This window comes from Festucalex cinctus, chromosome 18, assembly GCF_051991245.1.
Source record: "Festucalex cinctus isolate MCC-2025b chromosome 18, RoL_Fcin_1.0, whole genome shotgun sequence".
NCBI classification, from domain to species: Eukaryota; Metazoa; Chordata; class Actinopteri; order Syngnathiformes; family Syngnathidae; genus Festucalex; species Festucalex cinctus.
In genome coordinates this window covers 12,562,817-12,582,187 of record NC_135428.1, presented here as the reverse complement: position 1 = coordinate 12,582,187, position 19,371 = coordinate 12,562,817, and the positions used below count along the sequence as shown (strand labels likewise).

The 19,371-nt window shown below is 41.9% G+C and overlaps 1 protein-coding gene across 4 annotated transcripts; it reads right to left on the bottom strand.

Annotated features, from left to right (window-relative positions):
- Nucleotides 1-271: 271 nt before the first annotated feature.
- On the bottom strand, nt 272-17,417 carry gtf2ird1 (GTF2I repeat domain containing 1). 4 transcript variants are annotated; one of them, XM_077504338.1, is made up of 27 exons: nt 16,978-17,417; nt 13,952-14,082; nt 13,739-13,880; nt 13,352-13,543; nt 13,050-13,233; nt 11,326-11,642; nt 11,141-11,236; nt 10,397-10,480; nt 10,024-10,207; nt 9,771-9,796; nt 8,168-8,285; nt 8,037-8,080; nt 7,882-7,962; nt 6,771-6,896; nt 6,019-6,075; nt 5,480-5,560; nt 5,215-5,398; nt 5,075-5,130; nt 4,885-4,956; nt 3,610-3,877; nt 3,507-3,535; nt 3,384-3,431; nt 3,248-3,325; nt 2,978-3,170; nt 2,133-2,170; nt 1,936-2,054; nt 272-1,538 (listed from the first exon to the last, which is right to left on the bottom strand). In XM_077504338.1, exons 2-27 carry the CDS (start codon nt 14,075-14,077, stop codon nt 1,473-1,475), a joined length of 3,009 nt encoding a protein of 1,002 aa, XP_077360464.1. In that variant the 5' UTR covers nt 14,078-14,082; nt 16,978-17,417; the 3' UTR covers nt 272-1,472. The 4 variants fall into 4 exon arrangements, with proteins under 4 accessions (XP_077360464.1, XP_077360461.1, XP_077360463.1 ...); XM_077504335.1 differs by having other exon boundaries at nt 272-1,541; nt 16,978-17,416; XM_077504337.1 differs by having other exon boundaries at nt 272-1,541; nt 6,771-6,893; nt 16,978-17,416.
- Between the last annotated feature and the right edge of the window lie 1,954 nt (nt 17,418-19,371).

Here is a 19,371-nt window from a genome sequence, read left to right as displayed (position 1 = left end):
GCGTCTGTTCTCCTGGTTATAGCGTTGTAGCCGAATCCTGCACGGCTTGACGCCCTACCGCCGATCTGAAGACAAAAAAAAAAGTCAAGAAAGGCGCTCCCGACGGCGACAATCATGGCCTCACTTCCTGTACTCACAGTAAATGTTCCGCCTGTTGGGGCACAAGTCACTGCAATAAATAAAAAGATTTGACGTCGACAAAGAGACTCTGTGGTGTCAATCGGGAAACGCGCGGCGGCACAAACATTAAAAAAACAACAACAACAACAAAGCAAGGCAACACATTTTATTTGGAAAGGCCTAATTGGCGTTTAAGGTACAGCATGTTTACATGGGGGTTAGTCATCATAGCATTCTTTACTGTTAAGTCAGGGACGGGCCCTGCTTGATACATTCAGACTGACTGGTTTGTTTTAATATTATGGTACATATAAAGCCGTTGGCGCATTTAGTCCGTGTCCTTGATATCCAGCTTAAGGTCCATGGACGAGTACACAAGTTGACATCTGTAAGCTACTAGTACTAATAAAGAAGTGCTAGATGATAACTGGTAGAATTATAAAGTTTCAAAGTTGTCATACTACTGTGCAGAAATGCCGTACAGTAGCAAAAAAAAACAAAAAAACCTGAAACTTGATATCGAGAATATCGAAGAAATGCTCAAACGGCTTTTAATAAATGTGCTAACGTACAAAAGGCTGTGTTAATCTCAAGCTCCTTCAGGGGGCATCCATACACTGGATACAAAGATTCATTCAAATGGCACGGAAGCAAAAATTAAATAATAATAAAAAAAATGTGAGCATCTTGTGCTAGCTTTGTCGCTGCAACAAAGATTTCAGGTGGGTTAGCATCTCATTCTCTACCCTAGCAGGTCATCTGTTTGCTGGAATGATATCGAATGATATGTTAATTCATATGCTACCTGGTCGCCGACGGGTTAGCAAAAGTGAACTGTAAGCGACACCGGCTAGCTGACGACCAATTAAAATCGACCTATGTTAGCTTTTCTTGCTAGCAATCTAGCAACTGAAGAAGTAGACTAATATGTTAGCTTTTCGCACCAGCTTGAGTGAACATACGTAGACTATTGCGTTGGATTCTTTTCCACAAAATAATTAACTGGAATGAAGACAGACTGCTGTATTCTTTTTTTTTTTTTTTTTTTTTTTTTTTTACTATAAATCCAGAGTATGGGCCCCCCGCTAAGCGTTAGTGTTTTTGTTAGCATCCCTACACATGGCGATGTTACAGTTTAATAAATAGAATAAATTAAAAACGGTACAAACATTAGCATATGATGTCACTGTGACTTATAGTGTCAGTAATAACAGCGTGGATACTAATCTCTCACACAATGTGACTTTTTTTTTTTTTTATAACGCTAATGTTAGCAAACAAAACAAAAAATATGAAAATCATCATCGTCATGGCAGATTGTTGACCACGCCATTTCTAGTCTCCGACTCCCTTCAGTAGTTGACTTTTCCAGGTACTTGCATGTTGACTCCACTGTAGTCCACCATGTACATGGGCCACTGCTGAGGACACAAAATGGCGGCAGTGTCAAGTGCCTTTTTCTTGGGCTGATTTTGATCATCATCTCCAGAGTTGGTTGCCAGAGTAACGACAGACCACTATGTTAGTGTCTTATGCTAACCAGCTACTAATTTCTTAGCTGAAGACATAGACTGCTGGGTTAGCTTCTCACGCCGTCTAGCCACAGTCAGCTACGTTAGAGTGAAGATGTCGACTTCTTTGTTAGCATCTCAAGTGCAGATGTATTAGCTTCTTTCTTGTGCTAAATAGTTTACAACCGTCAAGCTTGGTTTGTCGTGTTATCGTCAAATTGCCTAAGTTAGCTTCTTCCACTTTGGAAGTTCCACATCCCCCATTTTGTTCATCTGAACTAATCAATGAATATGCGGCACATACCATGACAGGAATTTGATTAGCCGACGGGGCCATCTCAGTGGAGAAGGGGGCGGGCCCTCGGTGGGGCTCCTGGACTCGCTTGCGCTTCCGTCGACTGGTCGAGGCTTCCGGCGCTAACGCTATGGCAACAAAAACAAACTGTTTAACAAAATTGTGGCTAACACAAGACATGATGGTGATTATCCAAATGTGTGTACCTGTGTTGCCAGGCTGACTACACAGTTCTGAAAAAGGCCTGTGAGAGACAGAAAAGCTACCATTAGCATACAGTAGCTGTTAGCATTGTATCAATTTTAGTACCCACTTCCTCGATCTAGATTGGTGTCTATCTAGCTACAGTGCTAATTGTTTGATTACTCTATAGTGTTAACATTTTATTAATTCTCATTAGAAATAGCAGCTACGTAAAAATACCATGTTCGACAATTTACATTTGTTTGACAGGTGCTAATGTGCCAAAGGCTTATGCTAATAGTTTGTATGCTCACATTTACAAACTGGTACCAAGAGCACTAAAAGACATTTGCCCCGTATTCAAGTACTAGTGAGAATCTAATAAGAATTGATCAAATGCTGATAAGCCAACAGCAAGCATGCTGAAAATCAACTTTCCGTTAGAATAGCAACCGTTCGACTTTTTAGCACCTGTCATAGAGATGTTACCAAAATTGTTAAAATTTCTAGCCCTTAACATGCTAACTTTTAGACGCTAGCTAATAGGATATCAGCATTTAACTCATCTCAGCATATTAGCATCTGCCAAGGAAATGCTCCAAAAATGAACATTATGGCTCGAGGCAGGTTGTTAGCATGCTAGCCTTTAGCGTTGTAAGAATTACAATATTTTTTTGTGGCGGGCTGTTTTTTGTACAGGGCCATATTGGTCAGCATTGTTAGAATTTCAACATTTTGGGCGGAGATGTCACCGATGTTTATGCTATATTGTTGATCTTTCCAGACTCAAAGCCGGTAAAACGGAAAATCTACAAGTATGACCATACTCATTAGCCGTTATAGGCTAACGTGAACGCATCTTGCTCACTGTAGCTGGCTCTTGACGCTGAAGCTGATTTTGTCTTTGGCGTGGAGGATCCTCTCCAGGCAGGCGGCGTCGTAGGCACCCGGGTTCCGGAAGGGCACGTCTTCGGGGAGGCCGTCCACCTCCACGCTCTCTGGGCTTCCACGGATCAGCTTGTATGGCACGGCCACCGCGCGGTCCAGCCCCAGAGCCTCGCCTGGAGACATAGAAACTTTTAAGCTAACAGAGTTAACACCACCACGTATTACCATTTTTTTTTTTTTTTTTTAATACCGTATTTCTTGTTAAACAGCTCCTTGACCTGCTCACGGAGGACCACCTTATCCCCGACTCGGTTGACGTCGTCATCATCTAAAGATAAATTGCATTTAATGACCAGCTAAGCTAGCAACAGTTAGCAACAACTCACCATTTATGGTAGCATACGCCTTCTTGAGTAAAGTGACTCGACGAGGTGCTGAAGAACATGAGAGGTTATAATGACAGTTTTTAATCAAGGGACCAATTTTAGTCCTTGTTGGTCTGCGCTTACCAGGCTTTGGAATGAGGCCTTGGAACGGTCTGGAAATCAACCAGTCGAAAGGCAGTTAGCTTAGCCAGCAACGGAAATGTTACCATCAACGTGTGGCGCTAACCTGGTGATGGTGAAGTTGATTTTGTCGGCGACCGCCAGGATGCGCTCCAGGTTCTGAGAGCCGAAGGTGCAGGGCTTCCGGAAGGGGATCCCGGGCGGGAGTCCCTCGATGATGACCGAGTCCGGGTTGTTCTTGATGCGCTTGTAAGGCACTTGCACCGGGTATTTGATGCCCAGCGCCTCGCCGTACTTCCGGTTGAACAGGTCCTGGACCTGCTCCCGCAGCGTGTTGGCCAGGTCGATCCTGGACAGCTTGGACTCCAGGCACTCTGGAGACGGCGGGAAAAACTTGTGTTCGATTGTCATGGAAATGTCGTGTCAACAATGAACTTAACTCATTGACTGGCAGCCATTTTGACTGAAGCAAGCACCTTCGCTCCCAGCTGGATTTAGGATTTTACTGGATTTTAACTTATTTTGCAAGGGCCAAAGAATATTGTGTTCTATTGCTATCAAAAGAGAGGACCTACCAAAAGAAAGATTAGTCTTTTCTGTCATCAGAAAAAAAAAAAAAAAAGTATGTTTGTATCTGTTTCCGTTTTGCAGCAATTAGCATTAGACTACAGCTCAGTTTCAGCATTATTCACAATCCTGGTGAAAACACTGACAAAAAGAACTTGTTGCAACAATCCCTGACTGATCTCTTATACTCTGCTGCCACCTTTTTTGTAATAACTACTAGGGGTGTGAATTGCCTAGTACCTGACGATTCGATTCGTATCACGATTCACAGGTCACGATTCGATTCGATACCGATTAATCCCGATACGAATGGTCACGATTCGATACCGATTAATCCCGATACGAATTTATAAGTCGATTGTTGCGATTTTTTTCCATTCAAATTTAGAAAATACTATCAGTAAATTTGTACATGTACACTGTAAGATATTTGTATGAATATATTTATCTAAAACTTGAGGCTTATAACCGTGAGCCACTGTACACAAACAGTTTGCAATCTGTTTCACATTTGAACAGCATTAAAATAAAAATATTAAGGCTTAATGTGCCGTTCATATAACATTCTTCCATGCTCAAGGTGTGAATCCTAAAAAAAAAAAAAATCGATTCTGCTGATTATTGAATCGATTCGAGAATCGCGCGATGTAGTATCGCGATATATCGCCGAATCGATTTTTTTTAACACCCCTAATAACTACCATTGCTTCAACCGTTCTCTGCAGTTCAGAGGCTGCATCAAAGCCTTCTGTATGCTCTTGCATGGAAAAAAAATGATTTGATGAATGATTTAAAATGAATGACACCATTGTACCTGAGAAAGCGGGTCTTTTGGACAACACCGCCGCGTCCTCCGTCAGCGGCGTCACTTCCTTGCCGTCCAGCTCTTCATGGAGGTAGCGTTCAAAAAAGGTCAACCTTTAAATCTCCGTAAGAACGACCAAGAACCCGAAACCGTCGCAGGAAAATCAAAATTGTACCACAACTTTTCACTTGCGACTTACCCGAGTCACAGACGGAAGGTATCTCTTGTTTGACCTGCTCGCTCAGCAGCTTGGGCCTACGGACGACACGAGCAGACAAATTACGCTCGGCGTTTGGTACCACGAGGCGAGCGAGCGTTCGCGCGGGTGTTTCCGCTCACGTTTTGATGACGAACTGGATGTTGCTGCCGGCGGCCAGGATCTTGCGCAACTTGGCCGCCCCGAAGCAGTTGGGCCGCCGCAGGGCGATGCCTTCGGGCAGCCCGGTGACGAACAGGTCTTCGGGGTACATCTGGAACTTGGAGTAGGGCACCTTTGCCGGCTCGGGGAGGCCCAAAGCTTCCGCTGAGCAATCAGAACGGCAGGAAGCGGTGATGGTAAGTTACCCTTCCTCACCAAAAAAATGGAACGCCGTTCTGGACTTACCATATTTGATGCTGAATAAGTTCTCCACTTGTCGGCGCAGCTGAAGAATCATTTCACCAATATCCTCCACCAGGCTCCCAGCTGAATGAATCAACAAGACAAGAGAACCGATTTCTGATGTGGTCAAGAAAAAAAAAAAAAAAAAAAGTTTTCTTGCTCACTGCACCGTGAGAGGATCGATTTAAGAAAATCATACCATATCTGCTCATCAGGACCTTGAATATGAGGTAGGACTCAATTTGGTTTGTACCACATTATTTTTCTTAAGGTTACTAGCTAATTTTATCTTGATGATAGAGTAAATATTTGGATGCTGAATCCTCTTATGAGGGTATAATGGAAAATTCATAACCTCTAGAAAGCTAAAACATCTAGAGCTAAACTAATGTAAACTTCAGGTTTTTAATATACTTGATGATTATATCATCATATTTGGCTACATTGGCAAAATAATACCATATCTGGAATCCCCTCACCAAGACATTTGAGATGAGATATGACTTGATGGTGGTTTGCACATACAAACAATAAAGTGTTACCTTCAGGGGGTCTTCGGATGTTCTGGGGTGCCACATTGGGCGACAATGCTTCGCCAGCTGCAAGATGCCAAAACAACAACATAAGAGCAGTTTTGGAACATTTGTACAGTTCAAACTAGATTCATGAACTAATTCCATTGTTTGATCATATTTGTGTGAATCGTGGATGAATTGATGGACGGGGGTCATGTATTTATTTTGCATTTTGATGTTCATGTGGAGCGCTTGGATTTGTCGCGTGCGCTTACCTCCGGTTCGTCTCCTGCAGTGGTCATTTGTGAAAGAAAAGAAACTTAAGCAAAGCACAGTCAAAAACAAGAAAATTAAAAAAAAAAAGAAAAAAGAAAGAAAAGTTGACAACAAAAAGCGTGTGCGCTAAACCCCAAGTACACATTTGCGTGGACTCTCATTGTGTGGCAACAAAACAACTTGCTAGAGTTTTGGATGTCATTTCCTTGAATTATTAGTATTTATATTTAAAGAGAGTGACTGCACAAATGTTGCCTTGGGTGTGTATTCTGTGTGTTAGATTGGAGGGAGGGTCATAAATCTTTCTAGTGGGAGTTGCTATAGGAGAAGAACTACAGCGGAGGGTCAGGAGGGGGGCAAGAGGGCGTCGGATGTGACGGCATCACTAAGTTTAAAGTTCATACGTGGGGCCTTAAAACAACAAGCAGGTTGCAAGCGCGGCAGGCGGCCTTGCTGGGGGCCCCAGACGCTGGTCCGGCTGAGGAGGAGGCGTGTAGGGATACCTGCGTGCTTTTCTGCCGGGTGGTGGAGGGCCGAGGGACCCGAAGGAGAGGACGTGGCCCAACACGACGGGGCAGAGGTGGTCTCGGACACAGGCTCGCTGGTGTCCTCTGCGCTGGAGCCGGCTTCTGAACACAAGGACAGCCTTCAGGTTTGGACTTCAAAGTCCTCAAAAGTAATATTTGGACCTTTGAACCTTTACTATAGTTAGTTTAGGGTCATGAACAAGGTTCGTGGCTTAGGCTCCTTTTAAAATGTTAGTAATTTAAGGTCTTTATCCAGTGAATAGTTTATGGTCCTACAAAGGTTTCTTTAATGATTATAGTTCATGGCCCTTTACACATATTGTGGCTTGTAGTTTACAAAGTATTTAGTTAAGGTCCTTAGCATTGTTTGTAGTTTATGGTCCTTTTATGATTTTGTAGTATAAGGTATATCCATCATACAGTTTGTAGTTTATGGCCCTTGGCAAGGTTTAGGGTCTTTTACATGGCTTTTGGTTTCAGGGTTCTTATACAGTGGCAGATTAGGGTCTTTTACAAAATTTATACTTGAAGATACAGATTTATTTATTTATTTATTTATTTATGTTTTGTGTCCGTTACAAACTTTGCACGTAAGGGTCCTTTAAAATATTTGCAGTTTGGTCCTTTGCATAGTTTGTAGTGGATTCTATCTTGTACAGTTTGTAGTTTATGGCCCTTTACATTTGTAGATAAGTAATCTACTTAATGCAGGGTCCTTTATAGAGTTTGTAGTATAGAACAGTATGTAGTTGAGTTGTTTGTACTTTAGCAACCTTGACAAAATATAACATTTAGGACCCTTTACAGTTTGTAGTGTAGGGAGGCGGGCCTAATGTAAAGTTTAAGGTTTTGCAGTAATTTATAAAAGGTGGAAGTTTAGGACCCTTGATAAATATTTTAGTTTAGGACCCTTTACAACGATGATACTGTAATGCCTCTTTCCCCAAAAGTAGTTTTGAGAGACCTTCATTCATTTCAAAGAGTTTCCTTTGCTTTTTTTGCTGACGGCTTTCTGATCGGACACAACAGAGCATTTTTCCCCGGGAAAGGTCACGACCCATGGAGACGCTGCGTTTGTGTCACTTACCCGGCACCGTAACTTGAATGATGTCCCCATCCGGAGGTTCCGCTTTAATCCTCTTCACGGGCAGGCAATCTGCCGATGGGCCTGTGGGCGGCAGCATCATCATCATCATCATGATTATCATCATGATCCTGTCTGAAAGGCCATCATTTTTGTACCTGCGTCACACTCGGCTGGTGGACTCACGCACACGCTGGTCGACCTGTTCGATGAAAAGACACGGGACAACTTATTAGGAACGGTGCAGCAGCGCCCGATGGGCAAGCGAAATGACGGGACGCGCTCTCACCGGCCGCTGTGAGGATTGACCGGTGGCTCCGCAGAGGCCGTCGTGAGGCTCAGGTTCTCGGGGAACGAATCTTCAGGGGCGTCCTGCTTGCTTTCCTCCCTCGACATCTTGCTGGCAGCTTCACAAGGCCCGGGATGGTAAAAACATGTTCAGTTGAAGCTTCTTGTGTTTGCTTGGGGCCATTTTAAATCATTTGTAGATTAGGGTCCAATATCAAATGTGTACCGGTAGTTTCGGGCCTTAACAAAACTTGTAGTTTAGGTTGGTGGTTTAGAGCCCTTGTAGTTTAGGCTCATATACAAAGTTTGAGTTTTATGGCCTTTTTTTTTTTTTTACATGTTTAGGGTCCCTAATCTCTACTAAGTTGCTTTTTGTTGTTGGGGGTCATTTACAATTTTTGTTGTTTAGGTTGGTAGTTTCAAAAGATTGTAGTAAAGGGTCTTTAAAATATATATATATGTGTATATATATATATATATATATATATATATATATATATATATATATATATATATATATATATATATATATATATAAGGGGTGTGAATTGCCTAGTACCTGACGATTCGATTCGTATCACGATTCACAGGTCACGATTCGATTCGATACCGATTAATCCCGATACGAATTTATAAGTCGATTGTTGCGATTTTTTTACATTTAAATTTAGAAAATACTAATCAGTAAGCTTGTAGTGTGTAAGATTTATATGAAAATGTATTATTTATTTATCTGAAATTTCAGTCTTATAGAGGTTGTAATCTGTTTCATGTTTGAACAGCATTAAAATAAAATATTAAGGCTTAATGTTCCGTTCATATAACATTCTTCCATGCTCAAGGTGTGAATTCTAACCCGAAGTCAGACGTTTTGTTGAATATTTTTCCATTAAAAATGGAAGTTTAAAAATCTATTCACACACACACAAAAAAAAAAAAATGCAATGATGATAAGACGTTGAATCGGTAAGACTACCGAATGAACAATTCTGAGCTCTTAAAAAAAAAAAAAAAAAAAAAGATTTTTTTTTTATTGAATCGATTCGAGAATCGCGCGATGTAGTAGCGCGATATATCGCCGAATCGATTTTTTAACACCCCTAATATATATATACACACACACACACACATATATATATATATATATATATATATATATATATATATATATATATATATATATATATATATATATATATATATATATATATATATATATATATATATATATATATATATATATATATATATATATAAATATATATATATATAGTGTTTTTTTGTTGTTGTTGTTGTTGTTGTTGTTTTTAAACAGTTAATGGTTAAAGTTTATGGCCCTTCACAGTGTTTGTAGTTTAGGGCCCTCTACAAAGTTTAGAGTGATTTACCCTGTTTGTAGTTTAGGGCCCTTTTTTTTTTTTTTTTTTTTTTTTTTTTTTTTTTTTTTTTTTTTTTAAAGTTTAGGGCCCTTTTGCACAGTTTGATTAGGTAGCAATGATGAAATCAGAACTTCACCCATGTAACAGAACGGATATATATGATTTATATGTATATTATAAATCTATATGATAAATATGTTTGTGTTTGTATATTTAGAATGTTACCTGTGAAAATCTTTTCATCAAACATCCTGTAAGGCAAAGCAGAAAATGAGTCAATGCTCGCATCCCTCACTCTCGGTCTACTTTGAAGGCGAATAATAAGCCCGGGATGTAGCATTAGCAGACTCTGATGATCTACAATCTGGGCTGGATTCAAGTCTAAACTTGGAATCCGTAAAAGGGCGAACGTATGGAAATCCATTGGAGCGGTTTTCTTCGACATCCTTCGCAAGGAAAGGAAAAATGTCGGACGTACCGCCTGAGCACAAATCGGATGGCGTGTCGCTCGTCCAAGATGCGTTTGAGTTTGGGGACTCCGTAGGTGCACGGACGCTTGAAGGGGATCTGGTCCGGGATGCCCAGGATCTCCACTGCGCCCGGGTCGCACGCAATCTTGCGGTATGGCACCGGCACCATGTGGTCCAGACCGAGGGCCTCAGCTGCAACGCAACAAGAAAAAAAAGATACAGCAATTGTTTAGGGTCCTTTATGTCGTTTTTTTGTTATGTTTTGTTTTGTTTTTAAATGGCGTTTGAAGACGTTTGCAAAATTGCTCATTGAGGACCTCTGAAAACACTTAACGACACGCGCATAAATTGTAGACCGCCACGACATATTCCACTCCTCACCATATCTGCTGTTGAACAGGATCTGGACGCATTCCCTCAACGTGTTAATGTCCTCCGTCTCCCGAATAAATGTGTCCCATTTTTCTGCAGAAAAAAAAACAACAACATCAAATTAACCTTTTTTTCAGTAGCAGTTAATACTCAGAATTGATTTATTGGAGGGCAGGTGCAATCGTCTTATGAGATTATGCTCAATGGCTGAGCCCCTTGATGGCTAAGTTCTTAGCGCACGTTAGCCACTTGAACACCATCGAGGAGAGATTGTACAGAGCAGAGTGGCGGTGAGCCACACGCTGCTTCATCAAAACAAGATTTTTGTCTTCCCTACTACCCTATACAACCTGGCAATACAGCGTTTCCTCGTTTTCCACTGGGTTGAGGTTTCAAAAAACACCCACAATAAATGAAATCTGCGAAGTAGCTAGCTAGCTTTATGTTTTACATTTTACTATAAATGTTTTAAGGCTCTAAAACATCCTCACCACACAGTTTATACACTTCTCTCATCGAGGCATTTAATTTTTCTCACATTTCCCAACATGTAACGTGAGTGACCGGATTCAATGTAAAAAGGTCATGCTGGATTTTATGTTTTTAGCAATTTTGCAGTGGTTCTGAAAATTGGTTTGTGTCTGTAAAACACCTCAACAAAGAGTAGCTAGCTAGTTGCTAACTAAAAACAGCGCATAGCTGCAAAACTACTGTACCGGATTCAGTGTCAAGGACAAAATGGTTGAAGCATACCTGATTTCTCATGCACGATGGAGAAGAGTAGCCTCTTAGATATGTGGACACTCGCAGGTGTCTGACCCTGCTCACCAGCTAGTCTTGTTGTCTCATCTAAAAAAAATAAAATAAAAAATAAAAATTCAGCTGCATTTCACCACATGCGGTTCACATCACCCGAGGCGTAAATCCCGGCGCGTTACCATTGCTCGCAGCGTCCTTCCCACACGCGCCCTTATCTGTCCAGTTGGCTAGTCGGTCCTTGCCCAGGCTGAGGAGCGACGTGGGTTTGAAGTCGAGCGTGCCATCTGGGTGGGGTTTGGAGGACACGGGCATGCCGTACAGGAAGTTTGAGAGAACAGCGTTGGCGGATGTGGCGGGACTTGACGGCGTGACTACCTGGGCAGTAGTCTTGACCGGGCCGGCGCCGCCCTGAGCTACGGGGCTGCCGGAAGAGCTTTGATGGCCCGGCAGCTCCGCGCTCGCCGACTTGGCTTCGCGGGACAAGTCTTCCGTCGGCCTGCGCGCAGACCACGGGAGACGCGTCAAACAAAGCCACAAGGGGGCCCTAATAGTGGCGGAAGGAGTCGCGGAGCGAAAAATAGTTGCAGAGCTGGAACTGGTCGCAGAACTACTCATAATAAAATAAATATCCATCCATCCATCCATCCATTTTCTTGACCGCTTATTCCTCACAAGGGTCGCGGGGGGTGCTGGAGCCTATCTCAGCTGGCTTTGGACAGTGGGCGGGGTACACCCTGAACTGGTTGCCAGCCAATCGCAGGGCACATAAAATAAATAAAATAAAAAAATAAATAAATAAATAATAAAATAAAATAAATACATTAAAAAAAATAAAAAATAAAAAATTAAGAACAACAATAAAAATAAAATAAATACATTTAAAAAAAGTACCAGTACCACTAATACCGTACATAGGTATGTAACGATATCGGCAATATCGTGATATGGCGATATTAAAACTGCCATAATATATCATCGTCGTCATGTCACGATATTAAAAGCAGCACATCTTGTAAAAAAAAAAAAAAATAAAAAAAAAAAAAAAAAAAAAAAAAAAAAAAAAAAAAAAAAAAAAAAAAGTCTGGTTGATTTCCGCATGTCCTCCCCGTGCCCGCGTGGGTCTTCTCCGGGTACTCCGGTCTCCTCCCACATTCCAAAGACATGCATGGCAGGTTAATTGGGTGCTCCGAATTGTCCCTTGGTGTGCTTGTGAGTGTGGATAGTTGTTTGTCTCTGTGTGCCCTGCAATTGGCTGGCAACCAGTCCAGGGTGTACCCTGCCTGCTGTCCAGAGCCGGCTGAGATAGGCGCCAGCACCCCCCGCGACCCTTGTGAGGAATAAGCGGTCAAGAAAATGGATGGATGGATGGTTAATTTAAAGTTAAAGTTTGATTTTCACAAGGCATGTTTTGGCCCTTCTATTTTTTTAAATCCACGCTCATGGTCCGATGACGGGAAACGTAATATGCTTGTGAACCGAGTCAATGTGTGGATGAACTCATGTGGGCTTGCATTAGCTAGTAAGTGACTCAATATTAAGTGTTATTAGAGATTGTAGGTGTTTTATATCTATTACTGTAATGTACAAAAGCACAATATTGTTTTGTTTTTTATTAGTGTGAGCTCTTTTTTTTTTTTTTTTTTTTTTTACAATATTGTGACCTTTTTTAGTATCGGCAACAACATCTTGGTAGTATCGTATCATGATATTTGTGTATCGTTATATCTCTAACCATAAATAGTAGCAGAATTAAGTTGCATAGCCAGAAAAGGTACAGGACTAGTCGCGAAACTTGGTGGTGAGATTTGGTGCACCACCCAAAAAGACAACATTTTCGGTTTGTGTGAATTGTGTGGAAAATTTGGCGCACAAACAATGAACATGTACTTGTTGAGGTGCTGACCTTGTGACGGTGAAATGTATCCTGTGGCTTTGCTCCAGAATCTTTATGAGCGTCTTGGAGTCGTACTCGGACGGCTTTCTCAAGGACACGCCCTCGGGCAGGCCGTGGGCCACAAGGCAAGTGGGCTCCTTCTGGAGCCACTCGTAAGGCACAGGGACCAGGGTGCTCTTTCCAGCTGCTTCGCCTTAAACACAACAAAGGGGAGATGTTCGTTTAATAGTGTGCAAAATGTGCTGCAACACCCAAAAAACACAAAACAATTTTACGGTATGTGGTGCACCTTTACAGAAGACAATGCTTACTGTAGAGAACGGTGAAGACCTCGTCCACCATCTTCCTCAGGACAAAAATGTTAGACTGTGCGTCCGGTGGCGGCGGCGGCGGTAGCTGGGGTGCTCTGCTGCTTTTCCCGTGCTCGCCTTCCTTTCCCGCCTTGCCCAGATCCACATCCTGGTCTTTGGTGGGGGTCACGTTGGGCAGGCACGAGGGCGCCCCTACAGGCAAAGGACGGTAGCGGTCGAAGGTAATCAACATGTCACGCTTGAAAAATAGCGGCTGGTACAATTAATGACTTGTTTGTCCCGCCGTCTCTTCCAATTTGAATCTAAAGAACTACCTACAAGGAGGTTGCGGTGCCAAATGTATGCCAAAATGAAAAAACAGCAGTGGAAGACGTAAGAGAAACTTACGGCAAAACTTGTAGAATTCCGTCTGAATTTCTCTCCTGGAGTTGAGAAAAATCCGTCCCTTTTCCGTGCCGACTGCGATGACGCTGTCTTCGTGGACGGTGACGCAGGCCACCTCGGCGTTGAGTTTGGACATGGCCATGCACTGGAAAAAGCACTTGGTTACGACATCACATTTGGTAAGTAGGTAAGTGAGATGTGTGACGGTGGACTTACCACCGAGTCCAAGGCCGACACCAAGCTGGTGAGGATCTCCTGCCTGGCGGACAGCGCCGGAACCGGAGGATCGTAGCGGGAGGTGGGCCGCACGCCGTCACATGCCTGCTTCCTCATCTGAGACATGGCCTCTGCCGAGACAACAACACACTTTACACCTGCTAGCATCCGATAGCCGTGTTAGCATCTTCTAGCTAGCTTCTTGCTTCGTGTTAGCATAGCATCTACGTGTTGTTACCACTTATCTTAACAAACGTGCTAGTTTAGAATCTGTGAGTCATGTGTTAGCTTCTGTCACGTTGTGATCTTTGTGTTGATCTATCTTAGTATTTGCGATTTATTAGTTTAGCATTTGATAGTCACAAGTTGACCTTCATTAGTCATATGTTGCCTCAGCCTAGCATGTACTAGCAACTATTAGCTTAGCATCAGTTAGCATCTTCTAACCAAAAGCTTGTCTCCATTAGACTGACGTTGGCTTAGCATCTCTCTGTAATTTACTGTCTTCACTGGGCCATGTAGCTTAGCATCAGTTAGCTACAAGTGTTAGCTGCTCACTAACCTGTTAATCATATGATGCTTATGAGAGCTTGGCATCTGTTAGCCTCTTGTTGACCAGCTACGATCTTAGGTTAGCATCTTTGAGACACTCATTAATCTGTTAAATCATATGTTGACTATTACCTTAGCACTGTTAGCCATGTACAAGTGTGTAAGTTATCAGTTATGGCATATATGAGCTCTGGTTACCGCAACATCAGTTAGCCATGTGTTTGCAATTATGAGCGACTAATAAATGACTCTATTAGCTTAGCATTTGTTAGCCATACGATAGTATCTGATATGTTAGCCCCAGTTGGCTACATAGACGTCTTGATCTGTTAGCTTAGCACCAGCTAGCCTTCTCAGTCACGTGCCATTAGCTGAACTAACCAGGGCAGGCCGGTCTGGCGCTGCTGCGTCGCCACAGCAACCGCAACCCGTTTCCTTGGAAACTAATCTCAGGGCATGCGAACAATGTGACACTGGCCCTTTAATCTCTGCAGACACTGCCAACCATTATGCCGGCCTCTGGCTCAATCGACAGAGGAGGAAGATGGATGAAGAGGAAGAGGCGGGCGTGGCCGTCTAAATGCGTTTCCCCTGCGGCCATAGCAAGCATTCAAACACCCCCCACCCCTCTCCCTCTTCAACGATTAGGGCCTGAAAATAGACTGAGCCTGAGCACATAGACCAGAACAGGAAGTGACAGAGGAGGAGCTAAGATTGAGCAGGATGATAAATCATAAAACAGAGTCAATAGTGATGACATACAAACATGCCACAGTGACGGTTTGTGTGAATAGTGCGGGAAAATTGTACACCACCCAAAATTTGACACTTTGGGCATAGTGTGGAAAATGTGGCACACCCCCAAAAATTGTGTCAATACTATGGAAAATGTAGAAAAATGTGATGTACTCCGGAAAAGATTATGTGCATGTGGCATATAAGATTATGGGGAGTGCGTAAAATGTGACACCCCCCCCCCCCCCCCCCCAAAAAAAAAGGCAGATTGTGGACATACTCAAACTTTTTTGTGAGTAGTGAGGAAAATTTGGTCAACTACCCTCAAATAATCTCCAAAAGGTTTTTTATCTGAAAAGTGTGGAAAATGTGGCACACCCCCAAAATGTGATTCATGTAGAAAATGATGGCTCCCCGCGAAAAACTGAATAGTGTGGAGAATGTGCCACCCCCATAAACTTTAGTGAGTTATGTACTTCACTTTCTTCACAATGACATGTCATCCCGGAAAGGTACAAACACAGAACGGCACATTTCCCTGCTTCTGTGGTTTAACGCTAGCATATAATAATGCCCTAGATAAGTTAATGGAAATTGGCATAGTTATTATGGTAATTATTAACCTTCAAACTATTTTAGCACACATGGAGCAGCAGCACTTACAAACAGAACATACAACAATAGAGAATTACTCACTGTATATTTAAACACCAAGATGTTTACACAATCTCTACACGAGAATGTCAATCTTTGGGACTCGAACCCTAAACTTTAGAACTGTGATGCAGACGTGCTAACCACTAGTGCCATATGTTCTATGTTCCCCTGTCGTATTCTGTGTACTCGGATTTTATTGGTTTTCAATTAGCAGTTTTACTCCGACATTATTTTTTTTATTATATTTTAAAGTTAGCACCATCTAAACATTAACCAGGTTTTCATTAACAAATTACAACAAAAATGATGACCGCAAATGAACAAGTGGCCCAACACAGTTTATATATAAAAAATAAAAAATAAAAAAATAAAAATTAAAAAAAATAAATAAAAAAAAGTTAATCTCAAAAACTCTTTTACTGCCAAAGACGTTTAATAATCATTCGTAAAATTCCGATGAATGGAATGCGATCTTTCATTTAGTAGCCACATTGTATATGTAGTAAAGGCAAACAATATTCTTTTTGAATTGAAAGTTGAGTTTAAAATGCTCAAAAGCGGCTGGCACTGTGGATTTTTTTGTTTTGTTTTTATAACGTGTGGCAGTCAAAGAGTTAATTCAGGTTCGTACAAAGAACTAAATAACGACTTTTAAACGCTCTGTTTGACTGTACAGCAGCTGGCTTTGTTGTGCGAGCCTAATAACCTTTAAACAGACACTTTAGCGAAGGACGAACATAAATAAAAAGAGAACTGACGCCACGCAGTCGTAGCCTTTAAACCACACGAGAGGAAGAGTCTTCATTTCGTTGCTGTCGGAATTTAGTCGCTGACATTCTTTTTATCAGTTGAGTTCAACAAGCAACCAAGCGCGGCTAATTAGCTAACGGGCTAGCTAAGTAGCTGGCTAGTTAGCACGCGAGCTAACGTTAGCACTCCCCCCTTCCGCTCCATGATGTCGTCGCGAAATAATCTATACATTCTCTACGTACAATTCAAAAAAATATCAATTTATGTACAATGTATGATGTACCTATTGTGGGTAAAGATCGAAAAATGGCAAAAAAGAAGCAAAATCTCACCTTAATTCGCGATTAAATCCGCCTGGTCGACTGCTGTCAATCCCGGAATAGATTTTTTTAATCCATCGTTTAAAAAAATCGGAAAAATGTCGCTGAACGCACTTTGGCAAAAAACGGACGTAATCCCACCCTCAATCTTTATATCCCCCTATCTCGTTTTTTCTTTTCTTCCAAAGCAGTAATTGTAGTAATAGTAGTGTCCTTTTCGCACCCCCTTCTCGTTCTTTGTTCTGTAATCCAGTAAAATTGAAAGTCATTCGCCCTCCTGCTAATCCCAACCCCAACTCATCGGCGACGTCCATTGGCTGCGGCCGGCGGGGCCGAGCAGGATTAACTGGAGAAACTCCGGGGAGGAAGACGATGGGCAAAAAGAGGAGAGAAGGGGAAATTCCTAGCGTGTTTCATCATTTTATTGCATCCGTCCAAACAAGTTAACGTGAAAGCCTGCGGGAAATGAAGACACAGCACGGGTGCCAAACATAAGGCACGGGGGACACAGATAGCAGCACTGTATGCGGTCCATCCATGCTAATTGTGTGAAAAATCTGACAAAATATTCAAGATTATATAAATGTATGTATCATCATGTGATAATCTACAAAAGCTAAATGGGGAAAAAAATGTTAGGTGTAAAATGTCGAAGGGGGGAAAAAAAATCTTAAACATGGTGTTTTTTTTACATCTAACTTGTACAATTTATGTGAGAAAAAAAATGTTGGGGTGAGAATAAATAGAATCCATGTGAAAACTTTTTAAACAACTTAAAAAAAAAATCAAAATTTTTTTTTAACCGTGCTGTTTTTACTGTATAAATTATAATCCAAGTGATAAACACCAACAAAAAACAAAACAAAACAAAAAAACAAAACAACAAATTGGCCCCAGTTCCCAACTTTTCACTACTAGAACTCCACTATTCCTGCTCCGGGGCATCGAAGCCGCATTCAAGTACTTCTGCAAATGTCAAGAAGAAACAGCCAGTGAGAAGAAAACCAATTTGGGTTGTAAATATTTAATGAGTCAGTCTCGGAAAGCATTGCGGCAGTAATCCCGATAATGATCGTTCCTGTTACAGTACAAGAGTGGATCTCCTCTTTTGCCTTTGATGGCCAACTAAAAACCCAAACGTAATTGAGAATAGCAGGAAGACCTTGGATGCTGGCAGGTTTTAGCCCAGGAAACCACCAGTCATTGTGTTCTTGTTCCTGCACAATTAGAGAAAAGTACTTTTATATCTTGTGTAGTGTACCCTTTAAGGTCTTGACTTTGACAGATAGCAGAACATAACTGGTAGCCCTACTTTGTACGTACATTAGTATACCTGAAGAGGTACAGTGCCTTGTTTTCTGGGGTGGGACCCTCAAATGAATTTGTTTTGATACTTTGACTTTTACAGATTAGCAACATAGCCAGTATATTGTCGCTAACAGATACAGACAGCACCTTAGAACCTTAATTGTGTACATCCATGCACTTTAAGGGATACAATTAGCTGTCACTGGGGTGGTACCTTGGACGATAGGTGCCAGTACAGGCCAATACGGGAACATACTTACAGTATTTGGCTTTGGAACAGGTACATACAGTAACTCTGTAGCGTACTGAAAAGGCACGATGTCTTGTAGCCTCAGCACAAAATTCACAGATTGTGGAACACACCTAGTACTTTTGCTTTTTTGGGGATGTGAAACAGGTACAGACAAGTAGCCCTATGATGTTCATTGGTGTACCTTTAAAGGTGCAATAGTTTGTCACTGGGACCTTTGCACCCTTGACAATGAGGGTCAGTATCCTCTTGGCGCTGGAACAGGTAGGTACGGGTTACAACAGCTTGAGACTGGTGGGAACATACATACTGTACCTTGCACTTTTTAGGGGCTTAGCTGCATTGGAGTCTAAAGACTTGAGGGACACAACTGGACTCTTTCCTTGGGGGGTCCTTATGAATTGTGACAATTGGAGTCCAAGTCCAATCAGACTGTGGGTCTCTTTCTGGATCATGAACAGGTGAAAATAGTTACCTTAATGTTCCAAGATTAGATTTGGACTACTTTTTTGGACCACTGTTGGGAGTCCAATCATAGAGATCATACCTTTCTGGATCTGGAACAGAGGTACAACCAGTTACCTCAGGAGTTCAGCAGTGAGGACTTTACTGCAGGGACAGAACCCGACTCCTACAATACACTTTGTTTTATTGACAGTTCCTGATCCAAAGACACCCTAGTTCAATTTTTAGACCCCGCGAGAATTGGCCACTAATAGAAAAGCGGAAGAGTACTGTTACTTGGAACGTTTTAGCATGAGTCATCCTGGAAAATTGAGTTTTTGAGTACCTTGGACATGATTTGTCACTCCACTGTGTTTTATAACAGGACAACTGCTATTTCTGGT

Excerpts from the sequence above, each read along its gene's own strand:
- gtf2ird1 (XM_077504335.1), bottom strand. The coding sequence starts at position 14,077 with ATGTCTCAGATGAGGAAGCAGGCATGTGACGGCGTGCGGCCCACCTCC. Across the intron at positions 13,544-13,738 it reads GGAATTCTACAAGTTTTGCC|GGGCGCCCTCGTGCCTGCCC; the intron begins GTAAGTTTCTCT and ends CTTTGCCTGTAG. Across the intron at positions 11,643-13,049 it reads ATACATTTCACCGTCACAAG|GCCGACGGAAGACTTGTCCC; the intron begins GTCAGCACCTCA and ends GTCTGCGCGCAG.